Here is a 15,426-nt window from a genome sequence, read left to right as displayed (position 1 = left end):
ATACTACCTCCAGGCTATAATATTCACCGGTTAGACCGTACTAACCTAGTACTACTGATAATGAGATACTACCTCCAGGATATAATATTCACCGGTTAGACCATACTAACCTACTACTACTGATAATGAGATACTACCTCCAGGGTATAATATTCACCGGTTACACCGTACTAACCTAGTACTACTGATAATGAGATACTACCTCTAGGATATAATATTCACCGGTTAGACCGTACTAACCTAGTACTACTGATAATGAGATACTACCTCCAGGCTATAATATTCACCGTTAGACCGTACTAACCTAGTACTACTGATAATGAGATACTACCTCCAGGCTGTAATATTCACCGGTTAGACCATACTAACCTAGTACTACTGATAATGACACAAGACGAAACCCAAACAGGTCCTTCCACACTGTAACTGTAGTCAGCAAAATAAATCCAACCGGATAAGATAAAAACAGGTTTAATACGACAATAAAATGACTGGTTGAGCGCTTTCACTCGCAACAAACAGCGAGCTTCATCAGAACGATGATGAGCATTTTATTGTCGTATTAAACCTGTTTTTATCTTATCCGGTTGGATTTATTTTGCTGACTGCAGTTACAGTGTGGAAGGACCTGTTTGGGTTTCGTCTTGTGTTTTTATATTTGACCCGAACGGACCAACTACTGATAATGAGATACTACCTCCAGGCCATAATATTCAACGGCTAGTCCACATTACAAGGAAAGGAGGTGGGATAGCAGTCCTTTACAAAAATACTCTGTTAATAGAGAAACCATTCAACCACCCCAATTCAACAATGCAGAACTTCATAACCAAACTACAGAGCAACAATAATAAATGCTTGTACGTAATCTTTGCATATATTTCACCAGGCAACAACATTAGCACCCTAGAGGATATCCTTTACTGGTTATCCAGTACCTATTCCCAAGAAACCATAGTTCTTGGCAACTTCAATATCGATTGGCAACCCTGCTCCTGTGAACCCCCCTCACCCCTATAAACTTGTCTGGGTTTAAACAGACTATAACCTCTCCCAGCAGAATAAACAAACCTACCAACAGGGAAAGTATCATAGAATAGACTGGCTGTAGTCAATAACCAACCCCAGCTGTACACAGCTGGGACTCTCTCTGATGACCTTAGCGACCATCTACTAACCTGTATCATAAAACATAAGGTAGGAAACCCCCACCAAACCAAATTTAAAACACTTAGAGACAGGAAAAACTTTGACCCTGTTATTTTCCTAAACGAACTAAAAGCAGTTGACTGGTCGCAACTAAAAAATTGCTATTAGAAGAGGCTATAGCTCACTTTAACACTAAATTCCTAGGTATCCTAGATTCCCATGCTCCTGCACATACAATAAAAACTAGATCAAAATAGCACCATGGCTCACAAAAGATACCAAATCAAAAATCAAAACCAGAAATAGAGCCTGGTCCAACTGGAGATCAACTAAAGCCCCACTTGACCACTTAAAATATCATCAACTCAGGAATAAAACAAAAAAATCCATTCTACTAGATAAAAAAAAGCTTCTACCAAAATCTCTTACAAAAACACCAAAACAACCCTCAGAAGTTCTGGGCAGGCTTAAATCAACTTCTTCACCCAGGTCATTCTACCACCCTAATCCTAGCCAACCACACCCATAGTCCCCCAGAGACCATAGCCGACACTTATAACAACCATTTCACTGAAAAAATCCAGTCCCTAGCAAATCAACTAACTTCTACAAACTTAAACCCCACCTCTAATTTATTCACTAACAAACCCCAGTTTAGCTTCCAACCCATATCCACAAGTTTTATCAAAACACTTATAAAAAACCTAAAACCCACCACCCTCTCTGCTGACCTCCTCCCTGCAGAGTACCTATGAACAGCTGCAAATGGCATTGCATATCCCATATCTATCCTGATCAACAGAACCTTATCCGAAAGCACTATCCCCTCCCTCTGGAAAATATCCCACATCATCCCACTCCATAAAGGTGGAAGTTCTACAGACTTATCCAACTATAGACCCATTGCTATTCTTTCCCCACTAGCCAAGATATTGAAGAAATGTGAACACAAGCAACATATGCAATACCTTACACAGAATAACCTACTATCCAACTCCCAGCATGGTTTCAGGCCTCACCATAGCACCACCTCATCCCTCCTTTCCTTTACTAATGCCATTAAGCAAAACAGGAATGACAATAGGCTATCCTCTGCCCTCTTTCTTGACCTATCAAAAGCCTTTGATATGGTCAACCATGAACTTCTCATTCTTTTTCTAAAGTCAGTTTCCCTTAATGAGCATGCAATCCAGTGATTCCAGTCCTACCTGACTGGTAGGCAACAGGCAGTGTTATGGCAGGACAAGCTGTCCAGCCAGCTACCTCTCACACTTGGTGTCCCTCAAGGCTCCATACTAGAGACACTACTCTTCTCTATTTTCATCAACAACCATCACACTGCTCTCCCTAAAGCTACCTGCATTCAATACGCAGATGTTTCCACTCTGATCTGCTCAGCCACCTCCCCATCTGAACTGCAAATCTTAACCCAGGATATGTTTCATAATATTGAAAACTGGCTCACCAACCAATGCCTACACCTGAACCCTAATAAAACCAAACTTCTACTTTTCACCCCAACTAGTAGATACACCACACTCTCATTCTCTGTCATGTCCAACAATGGTGCCATTATCTCTCCAGATACCCACACCAAGCTTCTACGGGTTATCATAGATAATAATCTTAAATTTGACCTACAGGTCAACAAAACCATACACACCATCAATAAGAAATTCAGATCACTGTATAGAAATAAGACACTTTTAACTCCACTGGCTAGAACTGCAATTGCCCGATCACACCTACTCTCTACTCTTATGTATGCCTCACCTGCACTCTCAAACCTCAACAAATCATAACTAACTAAGCTCTCCCATAGCTACAACCATATTGCCAGATTCGCCACTGGCTCCACCTATAAAACCCATCATTGCCAGACCCCGAAACAGCTAAAGTGACTAGAACTGCCCAGCTTAATTCAATTTAATCAACTCCTAATAGTGTACAAAAGTCTATACCACCCTGAGGATACCCCCTGACTTACAAATATTATTAAGCCATATAGCAACTTGAGATCCCTATGATCAGCTAACAAACTACTGGTCCAAATCCACAAAGCTAATAACTCTGCTGGTGAATCCCTGTTTGCCAACTTTGTTGGCAAAACCTGGAATTCACTGCCAAACCATATAGCCCTTCAATCCTCCATAAGTCTCTTTAAAAAATACCTCAAACAGCATCTCAAAGCAAACTGGCTTTGCCCATGCTCTAGCCCTGATTAAATTATAAACTGAAAGCATAAGCTGTAAATATCATGACATGTAATTTACTTAACCAAGCTTTGTTTCCTAACCAAGCTACGTTTCCATTTCTTGATGTCTTTTTGCTTAAAATTGTGTCAGACTATAGAAATTGTGAGTCCCTATGTGGGAACATTACTAAACCTCTGTACAAAATATGCTGTCCTACATTTTCTAGTGTTATCAAACGTCTTATGTAACCTATGTAATATTGTCTATCTGGAGCTTTGCTCCCCGGGCCTCCGCTGAAAATGGACATGTATCTAGTCGGATTATCCCGGTAAACAAATGTAAAATAAATAAAAATAAATAAATATGTGTAAACTGACAACCCATGAATTCTTTCCACCCAGTGATATCAGAGCAGCCTACTTAAACTTGAAGAGACTACTTGTCCAACTTCTAAGGTATGAGAATCTCTACCTCAAATAAAAAACAGAAATTATTGAACAGATGTGATGCCCAAACAAATCTTTGCTTTTTCTTGAGTCACATCATTTGACAAATAGTATTCCTCTTACACAAAACAGTGTAAAGGGCCAGTAGTTAGGACTCCAAGCCTCTGCAGAAGGCAACTGAGACTAAAGGAATGCTGTAGTTTGTACATCCCTCATAAGCCAAATCAATGTCATACATGAATATACCTTGGGGGAATGCCATGGGTAAACAGGTGATAAGTATGTCTCATTTTCACTAAATATTTCTGTGATGTACAAGGAATGTGTAATAAGTGTGTTGGACATTATTTTCTAAATTGTAAATAGGTTTAATTCAAAGTAAAAGTTATTAGAAAAATGTATTAGTATTTGTATTTTCCTGTGGTGGATTGACATTTTTACATTTTCCCTGTTGTTCATTTTGGCAGCTTTTGTAATATAAGTATATATTAAGTTTTTAATGATAGTTGCACTTGGTGTTTTTGCTGAGTATCTAAATTTCATTGGATTAGCATTTCTGTTTTGTCATAAACTCATATATTTATATGTGAGGTGTATATGTAAATATGCCACTGTTTTCTGAATCAAAATGTAACAGATATACGAGAATCACGTATGTCTGATAAAACCTGTAGCAGATTAACTAAAAATATGTGACTTAATCTGTGATGTGTCTATTCTTTCAGGTGGCATGGAGGTTTGTGTAAACTTGTGACCTTTTTCTTGGAGATGTAAAATTATGGTTCCCTACTGCCAAGACTCAGAGCAGTTATGCATAGAATGAGATAATATAATCACAGGATCTGGGCTTTCTTCCCAAGTAGGAAGCAAGGACTATAAGAAATGCAATTAGAAGATTCTTCCAAGAGATAGCTGGACCAAGATAAAGAAAATGGTATCATTAGAATGTAAAGGTGGGGAACCCTGTTTGTATGCATATGTAGTTTGTAAGAAAAATATGTAAATCAAAAACAGTTTAGAGAAAGTCAAACAAATGAGAAGAACACTGCAGCCTGTGACTTGTGAGTTGTTCCATTGCTTAGTTCTCTGCAATTTTGTCATGATCTGAAATGTGTTTTGAAAGTTAAGCTGGTATAGTTAGGCCACAGTAGGCATAATCAGGAAAAAGAATAGGTGGAGGTAGATTTTCTCTGTATTCTATTTGTTTAAAATATTATTTTCTATTTCCTTGTACTTTTAATATGTCTCCATATGTTTAACTGTTTATTGTACTGCTTAACTCATTATATTCTAAGTAAAGTATTTTTATTTATTTAAAAAAAAAGACTGTAGCTGGTTGTCATTAGCATATTTATTAATTGATTAGGGTTGTGCATTACTAAATATTGACCACCAGCTTTACTTAGAAACGTGTGTGTGTGTGTGTGTGTGTGTGTGTGTGTGTGTGTGTGTGTGTGTGTGTGTGTGTGTGTGTGTGTGTGTGTGTGTGTTAATGTAAAAGTTATTTAAAGTACATTTACTGCAGGCAAGTGATCACAAGGAAGCACCTGAATCACATAATTATGAGAATAATATCTGGGTTGCTAGGCCAAATACTTTTTTCAGTAAAGTGTTTAGTGTAAGACCTATTCTTGGTTGTGGACGGTGAAGGCCAAGACCCAGGGCAGCAATGCATATTTCTTTCTTCAGTATGGCTTTACTGCTTGTATGCCCACCCTTGCCAACCTTTTCATTTCTTTCGTCTACATCTGTGGGCTTCCCTATCTCCCTTCTCTCCACTGGCCTGTGCTCCACAATCTGTTTTGCTTATTTTCTAGCCGCCACCAGTTCCATCTTCTTTGTAGAATGCCATCTCTGTTTCATCCTTCCTGTCCCCATTCCACTTCACTTATGTGTAGTTTTCAAGTTCATAAACGTCACAAACCCTCTTTGTTTGGTCAGCTTGCATTTCTTCTCCTCTGCTTGGGGCTGTCTTTTTATACGTGCTGTATAACGATGAGCTTATTTGGCTGGTGGGTTTCTTTTTTGATTTTGTCAATCACCTAGTTCTATGTGTCCACCCCTTCCGTGGCCATGCTCATTTCTTCTGTTGCACCATTTAATGTATTTGCCCAGGTACCATTGTGTTCTTTTCAGCCTGCATGGAATCGTTCTTCCTCCTTTCCCTTGTGTAATTAACTGGTCTGGTAGCTTCATACTGTGGCTCCTTATTGAAATGTTAGCACTGGTAATGTTGAGTATTGGCATGTTGAAAAGAAAAACAGGAAATGCAGGTGAAAAGTGAATATCAAGCTTCGCTCTTCTCCTTTAAACTTCTTTGCAGAGAAGCATGACCCCCACCCCAACCCAAACCTATATTTATTAATTCTGAGATCATCATACTTCAAAAATAAGGGAATATTCAAAAATAAGGGAATATTCAAAAAATAGCTATCTTGGACTTAGTATGTATAAGTGTGATTTTTTTCAGCCATTCAGTCTTAGCATTATAGGAGCCACAAAAATGAGTCCCAACATTTCAAAGCATTAAATCATACTCATACCTCTCAACTGTCAAGATTTTCATAGACCGTCTGGATTTTTGCCTCATCTTTTTGGGCTGCTTCTCATAGAATTTGTGACTGGATTTTTTGTGGCAAATCAGTGAGGAATAAATTCACTACATAATGACAAGCATTTGAGTTCCAGACTTCATATCCTTCAGAAAACGTATAGTAACACAAGACCTTTTATTCTAGCAACTTTCTAAGTTTATAAGAGCAATACGTAAAATTTGTCCCTAGTTTGGATACTTTGTCCACCCCCCCATTATTATTGGCTTTGTCCAGATTGTTTGTGCTAAGAGGTTGAGAGATGTGGTCCTACTAGTGCTTATTCATATATATATATATATATATATATATATATATATATATATATATATATATTTTTTTTTTTTTTTTAGTTCTGTCTTACTGGGGCAGAATCCTCAAATCCTTCCTTCTGATATATAATGCTGTAGTGTAATGGCCATGATTCTGTCCTTCATAGCTTTATAGTTACTCTGACTGCTACAGTTTTCTACTCCTTTGTACTATAAGAATGGGGCATCAGAAGGCATACCTAGGAAGGACCTTCTGCTCCTCTCTTCCCTCCCACTCACTCCATAGTAAAATTCAGGTTACTCAATGCTTCATAATTGTGGCAGTGTATTTTTGTTCAAGTATTCCTTCAGGATTTGGTCTGTGATCTGCTGTAACAAGCATACCCATCTCAAATTCACATTGAGGTCTGTTTCCTCACTGTTGATTCTCCGGGGTCTATATCACATAGTCAAAGTATGACAACTTTGAACGTGATATGGTCAAAACCATAAGTTCGAAGTTGTCAAACTTCCATTGTAAAAAAGAAAATAAATAAATAAAAACAAAAAGAACGTACCTAAGGGTTGTAAGCGGGAAATTCTCCCTTTACTGCACTATAGCGCAACCTCGGAGTTGGTACATTTATAGAGCGGGGGGTGGAGGGTGCAGGGGAGCTTGCCCCCTGCATACAACCATTTATTTTGTTTTCCCTTTTTTTGTTTTTTTTTTTACACATAGTCGAAGTTCTGTAACTTCGGACATATGTGTTCATACATATGGTAGTCGAAGTTATAGAACTATGACTATGTGATATAGACCTGATTCTCCGAGTAGGTTTTTAGACACTGCATGTATGCATGTCTTTTTCTGTTAAGCATAGTACCTCATAGCAACTAACCCAAGTTCGTTTTCTTATGATTTTACTGAGTCTTCTGTTTGATGTCTGAATTTGTTAGCACTGTCTTATTCCTCATCTTATCACATTCCATTTTTTTCTCTTTATTTCCTCTGTGAAGAATATTGCACAAGATTGTTTTCCCTTTTCACTGCAGGCTCAACTAGGAGCATACCTCTCAACCACTTAGAGCAACAGATCTGGACAAAGGCACACATAATGGGAGGACAAAGCCCCCAGAATATGGATACTTTTTTAAATATTGCTCTTGAAAACTTAGACAGGTGTTACATTACCATGAATTTTCTGAAGGATATGAAGTCTGAAACTGAAATGCATGACATTTATTTTCTGACTTCAGTCCTGAATGATTTGCCTGTGATTTGCCAGAAAACCACAATTTTATCAGAAGCACACCAAAAATATGATGCAAAAATATGGATGGTTGAAATATATGACTGGGAGCTATAAGCCTAGGTTGCTATCTTGCAGAAGCTCTCATAATCTTCCTCCTCCTGTCATTGTTTCTGACAAGATACGTGTAGAAGATCGCTGACAATGGCAGGCAAGGTTTTCTTGGCTAGAGCCAAAATTATCTATAATAATGTATTTCTCCATGGCATCTGTATGCTGCAACTTGCTTCCTCTTCACTCTCTCAGCTGATCCTGCCAACAAACCAGATATAAACTGTTTTAGGAAAGCAGTCCTGCAAGGCTTATTGGCTTAATTTATATTTTTTGTGGTCTAAAAGTACATATATTCATTCCTTCTAATTTTTTTCTTGCCACCTACAAATATGCGTGCATTGTTACTTGGGGTTCTTTTTTTGTGTGTGTAGGTTGCTGCAAGGTGCCCTTAGAGGGGAAAAAAAAAATATCACAATTACATGAGTTATTTAACAACTGACCAACAGAATGCCTCTTAAACCACAGTTGCCCACCACTGTGTTCCTTATTATGGTGTCCTTCTTTCTACTGATATCTATTTTATCCATTTGGGAACTGTTTATGGAGGCTTTTTCAGAGCTGAATTCAGTCTTCTCTCCACAGAAAATTGCCTCCATGTTTGACAGAAGACTTTGTTCAGGATGGAGAACAGCAGGAAATGTCTAGACTTCCTTTCTTATAATGACAAGCGTGTGTAACATGGTGAAGCTGGGTGCTCTGAGGTGAAATAACTGATGAAACATCATAATGCCCTCCAGATTTTATTCATATGTATAATCTGCTGTCATTAGTATCTCTCAGAGTTGAACTTTACATATGTTTGTGTTTTTTGCTATTCAAGGTGAAAGGTCTGTAATGTATTGCTATGTGTTCTGTATTTTCATTTATCTTTGATATATGTTTTTCATTTGTCATGACTGAACTACAAAACTGATTTTTGCTGATACTGTATTGCACGCTTTATGTGCTGTAACTCCAGTTCACCCCTTAAAACAGGACACAGTTTGCTTCAGTTGGACTACCCAGTTACACAATCAAAGCAGAAACTGGCATCAGGGAAGGGAGGTGGTACCCAGAGATAGCACAATAGACAAGCATGAATGCAAGTATATCTTTTCCTAACATGCAGCTATTTATAATGTTTCATTGCTGTCAGATCATAACTTTTCTGTAATGCTTCTAACTACGGCCTTCCTTTCTCATTTGGGAATTCATTTTGATTTGTAACATTTGTGAAATAATTAAATAAACTCCTTGTACTCAGCTGCAGTGAGAATCTAATAATAAATGTATTGTCTTGGGCAAAACTATACACTGTTCATTCTGCAAGTATTTTCCTGGACAAACTGCTCTTTGCACAGGTGCAAACATACAAACACACATATATGCTACACATGACACGCTTGTACATAGTTTATAGAATTTCATAGCAAAAGCCAATGCACCATTGAGCATGGGATCTTAATAGCTCACTGAAAATTCAGGATTAAGTATCTGGGCTGAAAATCAGATAATGCAATTTGTGTAATGCTGCAGGCTTGGCTTGCCTTTAATGGAAAGGAAAACCTATACCAGTCTCTGGGAGACAGAGAAACAGAGACACAGAATGTGTTGAGTGCAAAGCACTGGCTTCCAGAGCATGACAGTTCGTTATATGAATATCTTTTCCCTAAAGGGTTCTTTTTTACCAACATCTGCTGTTGTTATTCCTTCACAGAGCCACCCATTGGATCACATTACTACAATGAAAGGACATATTTGGTGGTATTGGTGACTGGCTTGTCAGCTCTAGGCTGCTGAAGACAGTGTTGATGTACTCTGTTCAGAAGTGCACATCTGTATGTATTTTGTGTATACCACTTCTTTATTTTTTTATTCACAATGACAATTCATTAGATCCCAAGGCATAAAGTAAAGTTATTCACAATATATTTGTCCAGACACCTTTGCCTGCATATACAGATCACCAGAGAGGTGAGGTGCTTTTTAGCCTTGCTCTGTACCTCAAATTATTACACATTTGAACCCATTTCTGGGGGTGCTAGTGCTAAAGATTGTAACAGCACGTATTCCATGACTGTGGTAAATGGACAAGAACCATCCCTGTTCCAAGAGAAACACAAATTTGGACTCTAAAATGGTTGTTCTTACTTTTGCTTGTAAGACCTTCAGGTTAGACATTATCTTTGATCAAGAGGATGTGGAAAGGTTTCATGTGGCTATGCAGCAGAAAATATTTATTGTCTCTTTTGTTAGTCACTTTTTCCATCCCATATTTTTCTGTATTTCAGTGTTACCATTTGTCAGTGATTGCTTTGTTACCTCAAATTTCATTTAGCTTGCTTTATGTCTGTGGCAGGGCTAGGCACATGGCAGTGTTAACATTGGCTCTAGGTTTTGGTCACTGTTAATGTGATACCCCAACTCCATGTACAAAGTAGGAGAAAGGGGTTGCTGCTTATGCTGATGATAGAGCTCTCCTGCTGAAATGAGGTGTGCCCTGTCCCTATTTTCACAGGACACATCTCATTTAGACAGAGGTCTCCTGAACAAAAATCCATGAAAAAATACAATTGTCCTGACATATTTCCTGACTTCATCTAAATATTGCAGAAAACTGTTTTACTGTGACTTAAACATTTTAATATGATGTAAAGCATTAGAAACAAATACATTTCTAGAACAGTTTTGATTACAAAGTGAAAAGAAATAATTTGCTTTGTCTGAGGATTAGGGTAATTTTTCATAACTGCATATCTCAGTAAAATATGTCCCACTTTTGGTAAATGAGATCGTAACCCTACTCTGTACCAGATAGCTGACTTGCAGTAATTCAGTTCTATGTTTAGTCTGAATGAGTGACATTCAGAAAGCCTTAGAGTTAGCCAAAAGAGGTACGTGGTGTGGCGGAAGATAGTAGCTGATTGAGATTCTGAAAATAAGTTTGTGCTTAATGTTAACATTTAGTGTTTCCATGTAAACTGTTTGTGTTGTGCCCTCCCTCCAAATCCACCAGCAATTTTACAAAACGGTATCAACAATGACGAGCCTCTGAGGAGATCCTACAAGTTAACATTGTGCAGCAAGAATTTTTCTGTAATAAGTATATTTCATACACATACTGTAGAGCAAGGTCCTATGTTCTGTATATCTGAAGCAAATGCTGATCTGCATATTTGCATTTTTTTCACAGTGCATTAAAAATGTGTTATATTGCTGCTGTGATGCCCCCCAAGCAAAACAAAAAACTACAACTGCAGATAAGCCAAGCTATTTATTAAAACAAAAATGGATAACAAATGCAAAGCTTTCAGGTAGGATCCTTCTTCAGTTCTAATAAACCTCAAAAAATCTAACATAATTTATATTATAATTAGAAACAAATGTGACACAGCCAACCAATAAAATACCAATAATAATTAAAAACAACAATTATACAAATATTGCATCAATAAAGTATTCCATCATTAAAGAACCATCAATGGACAGATGTTAATAAAAATCAATGACATTGCATTTGTTTCTGACTGCACTATTTAAACCAGGTTTTGAGTCAGCCTTTAATCTTAAAATCCAATTATACGCACTATTTTCTAAAATATTAATATCACCCCCTCTAACATTCTTACGCACATCAATTACTCTAAATTTAAACTCAAGGCTAGCATTTTTGCCCCCGCCACCAACCATGGCAACATCATGTTACCTGGAATGGTGGCCTACTGAGTGTGAAGTATCTGCAATAGGCTGTCTGAGTTAAAGTAAAACTAAAAATAACAACTGACATTGAGTAGATATATCCAAAGAGAATTCAGTTATCATAGTGTAAGCCAGGGAAGTGGTAGGAGCATTTCCAAATCATACCATACAAATAGTTGACTGGCAGTGGATATCCACCCAGCAGAGAAACTGAAAATAGACTCAAGTAAGAAGAAAAAATGTTAAGCAGCTGATATGGGTACAAAGTATGATGGAGCAGGTTATGGAGGATAATATAGTAAAGGACAAGGGAATGATTGTTATTGAATGGGATGATGATACTAAAGCAATATGGAGGGGAGCATTATGGGTAAGTCAAAAAAAGGAATAGAGAGACAGAGAGATAGAAGAAAGGGTCACTGAACAAAGGTAAGAGTAGGTTGTTAAGGTTACCGCAAGAATATGCTGAATTAGATATAAATAAAAGGGAGGGGATAGAAAACCTGAAAAGTCTTTTAAGGAGATATTAAAAATCCAAAACTGTAGCAGAAATAGAAAGAAGGAGGGAGTGGTGATGGAGTTAAGTGGATGTATACCCAATGTTTAGCAATGAGATTGAAAGGCAGGCAACAGAAGCAGGGGTGTAGCTAGGCATACTCAGTTACTCAAATGAGTACATTTTTCTGAGCTTCTGTCTAAAACTTTATGAATCAAAGAACTGTTAGAATTGTGTAAAAATAGTGTGTTCTATATATAATCTTATTAAACATGCTTAACTGATAGGAATGTACATCTAAAATAACTTTATGATTATAAGCAACAACTGTTATAACAGACCAGGGGTAGATACATGAGGTCTGACTACAAAATATGAATTTCTGCCTGCACCCCTGAACAGAAGGGGTTGATAAAGTTAATAAATAACCATAAGAAGAACAAGCATGTGAGAAATGAAGGGATAGGAGTAATATTTCAGAATTTTTACAGAACTCTTTATACAGAAAAGGAGAGGATAAGGGATAGCTTTGTGGCATGGAGGGGCTATTGAAGGATTTTGTTAAATTTCATGTGTAGGGCAGAAATGAATACGAGGAAGAGAACAGGAATTGTATATATTTATTTATACTTTGTTAAGTGAGGAAGTGAACTGCTCCAGGGACCCTCTGTAAGATTCAAGGGACTGCACCTGTTGGCATAGTATAAGACAGGCTCCCCAATTTGCCTACACTCACCTGTGCCCAGGGAACTCCCCTTACCCCTGTTTAAGCCTCAAGGGACTGCACATGTTGGCATAGCACAAGAGAAGGCTGACAAGCAGCAGCAGTGACATGTCTCCTCAATCTCCTGCCCACCAAAACGCTGGTGTGGTAGTCATTTTTTCAGTAATGCAAGGGAATCTTCTCAGCATCTCCCTGCCCAAAAGGATATACAATGCCCCTCCCCCACACTATCAAGCTACCTAAGCCTCTTATCAAACTTGGGTTACCTGGGCCATACGTAAGGCATGGTCAAGGGGGGAAAGCTGTGCAAGTGAATCCCTGTACTCCTCCTAGATATCCAAAATCTGGAATGCAATCTCATTCACCCTAAAACAAATCCAGTACCTCTTAACCTTCAAGCAACATCTTAAATGACATCTGATAGGAATTCATATCATTTACCAGGGTAATACCTCAACTCCTTCATACCCACTAATTCTCATCCTCCTAATACCATAAATATCCATCCACACAAAATAATTCTTAAAGGATATTCTTTAATCTATTCCCTTCTGGCTACCTGCCATTTACGTACAAATTCTCTCTAGCCATCTCTACCATACCTTTTCTCTTACCCCCTCCATTAAAACTTCTCTCCCACACACCTCATCAAAATTGCTTCACTTCTATCTTTCAACTCAGTACATTTACATCTATTAACTACCATTGTACAGTACTTCACAAGCTGCTCTTTTTTCTTACAACTTAATAGTCTGGTGTCCACTTACAGTTCGTCTCTGCCTTATAAACCGTTCCTTGTACATCTCTTATCCCACATATAGCAACCACATCACTCATCTATGAATGTTGTATATAAGCCTAAACCTAGAGACCAGTGTTAATAATGGACACTGTTCTGTAGTGGAGGAACTTGCAAGTGAGTAGAACATATGGGTGGTGTTAGGAACAGAGGGAACCAATGGAACGAATCATTAAATAATTGGCTAAATATTCAGGAAATCCCTCACCTATGTCAGCCACCAGGGGTGGGCTTAGTGCTATAAACAGAGAAAATCCAATGATTGTATACATGACAACTCTTACCTTTCACTCAAGGGGTGAAGGAGGAGCAATCTGTGGCAAGGCCGGAACATTAGCAGGTAGTAATGAGAAAAAAAAAAGTCTTACTCTCAAATTTTACACAAGTACATGGAGAACAAATGACCACTTTTTCAAAAGTAAGCTGTGCTTTATATAATCCCAAAGGTTATAGTAGTCATACATATAACAGTGAAGGAACTCCTCCTTCAGTAAGTACGTACTTATAGTCTATGTAGCCACAGCCTAGCATCCTGCACTGAACGGAAGATACGACATAACACAATTTAGCAGATAATCAATGACAGTTGTTTTCTTCTTGCAGAGATTTGCTTGTTGACGAGGGGTCGTCGTACTGCCAGTGTGCGTGCTGACACATACTGTCGACTCTACTCCCTTTCAGTGGATAATTTTAATGAGGTTCTAGAAGAATACCCCATGATGAGAAGAGCGTTTGAAACTGTGGCCATTGATCGTCTGGATCGCATAGGTAATAAACTTCTTATAGCTGCTGTACAAAGAGGAAAATGGAGTCTCTGCAGTTATCTTGATTTGGTACATAGCCAGGTATAAGCCTCCTGTATCTCATCACAGCTACAGGTGTTACATGTGAGTTAAATTGCCCGCCAAAAAATGCCTCAGTTATACAATGGTAGCCTTAACAGCTCCTTCCACCAACAAAGACTGCCAATGCATAGAACCTTCTGGATTGCAATCACTATGACAGACTTTTGATCTGAGTAAATTTCTACAAACGTCTAACTGATCGCCACCCAGTGAATGTTATTTCCCTTTTATCTGCATTACAGAAAAAAAATAAACATGTTATATTTTATACATATTTTCACAATAAATGTATTTTTTTGACTAAAAGGCAATCATATTTGTATTGGTATATTGAGAGTATCAGACTCGCACACAAATAATTCATTTTGCATTACAACACCCTCAGATTATAGTTTCCATTTTCCCCTCTGAGTAAGCAGAGCTTATTTGTTCTGGATGTTGAGAATTATTTGCTAAGTTTATTTCCTCATTTATAGCTTCTAGGAATGTTTGAATTAACCCCACTCTGCTTACATTTTTGATAGGAAATAGTGTAGCTATTAAACAACTGTTTGAGACGTAATCATTTCTTTTGTTGCCTTCTAGTGGCTCAGGTAAGTTAATTTTTAAGGTAGTATATTCAATGTGTTTGCATGCAGCCGCTGTCCTTCAGAAGTTGTTTTGTGAATTGTGCATTTTGTATGGGTATCAGTGACTTCTGTATGCCTTACTAATATTCTTTTGTTTTCCATATTTAATACAATAATTTGTGAAGGAAAGACTGTGGCAGTACAAATATGCAAGAATTTAAACAGGACCTGAAGGTCTATCAGGACAGGAACAAACATGGGTTTAATAAGAAGACTTCTTCGTTCATATTATTGCTGCATTTTTCATGTATTTATGGTA

At 37.8% G+C, this 15,426-nt stretch overlaps 1 protein-coding gene across 1 annotated transcript in view; it reads left to right on the top strand.

Moving 5' to 3' along the window:
* HCN2 (hyperpolarization activated cyclic nucleotide gated potassium and sodium channel 2) overlaps window positions 1-15,426 on the top strand; it is a 963,160-nt gene that overhangs the window by 860,140 nt on the left and 87,594 nt on the right. The window contains exon 7 of the mRNA XM_044053893.1: window positions 14,297-14,461. Within this exon, the coding sequence (XP_043909828.1) occupies window positions 14,297-14,461 (165 nt within the window). The remainder of the gene's footprint in view (window positions 1-14,296; window positions 14,462-15,426) is intronic.

Source organism: Protopterus annectens, chromosome 13.part0 (assembly GCF_019279795.1).
Source record: "Protopterus annectens isolate FY-2018-M chromosome 13.part0, PAN1.0, whole genome shotgun sequence".
Lineage (NCBI taxonomy): Eukaryota > Metazoa > Chordata > Ceratodontiformes > Protopteridae > Protopterus > Protopterus annectens.
Note: the sequence above shows the minus strand (reverse complement) of the source record. Positions and strands in the feature narration are given on the sequence as shown.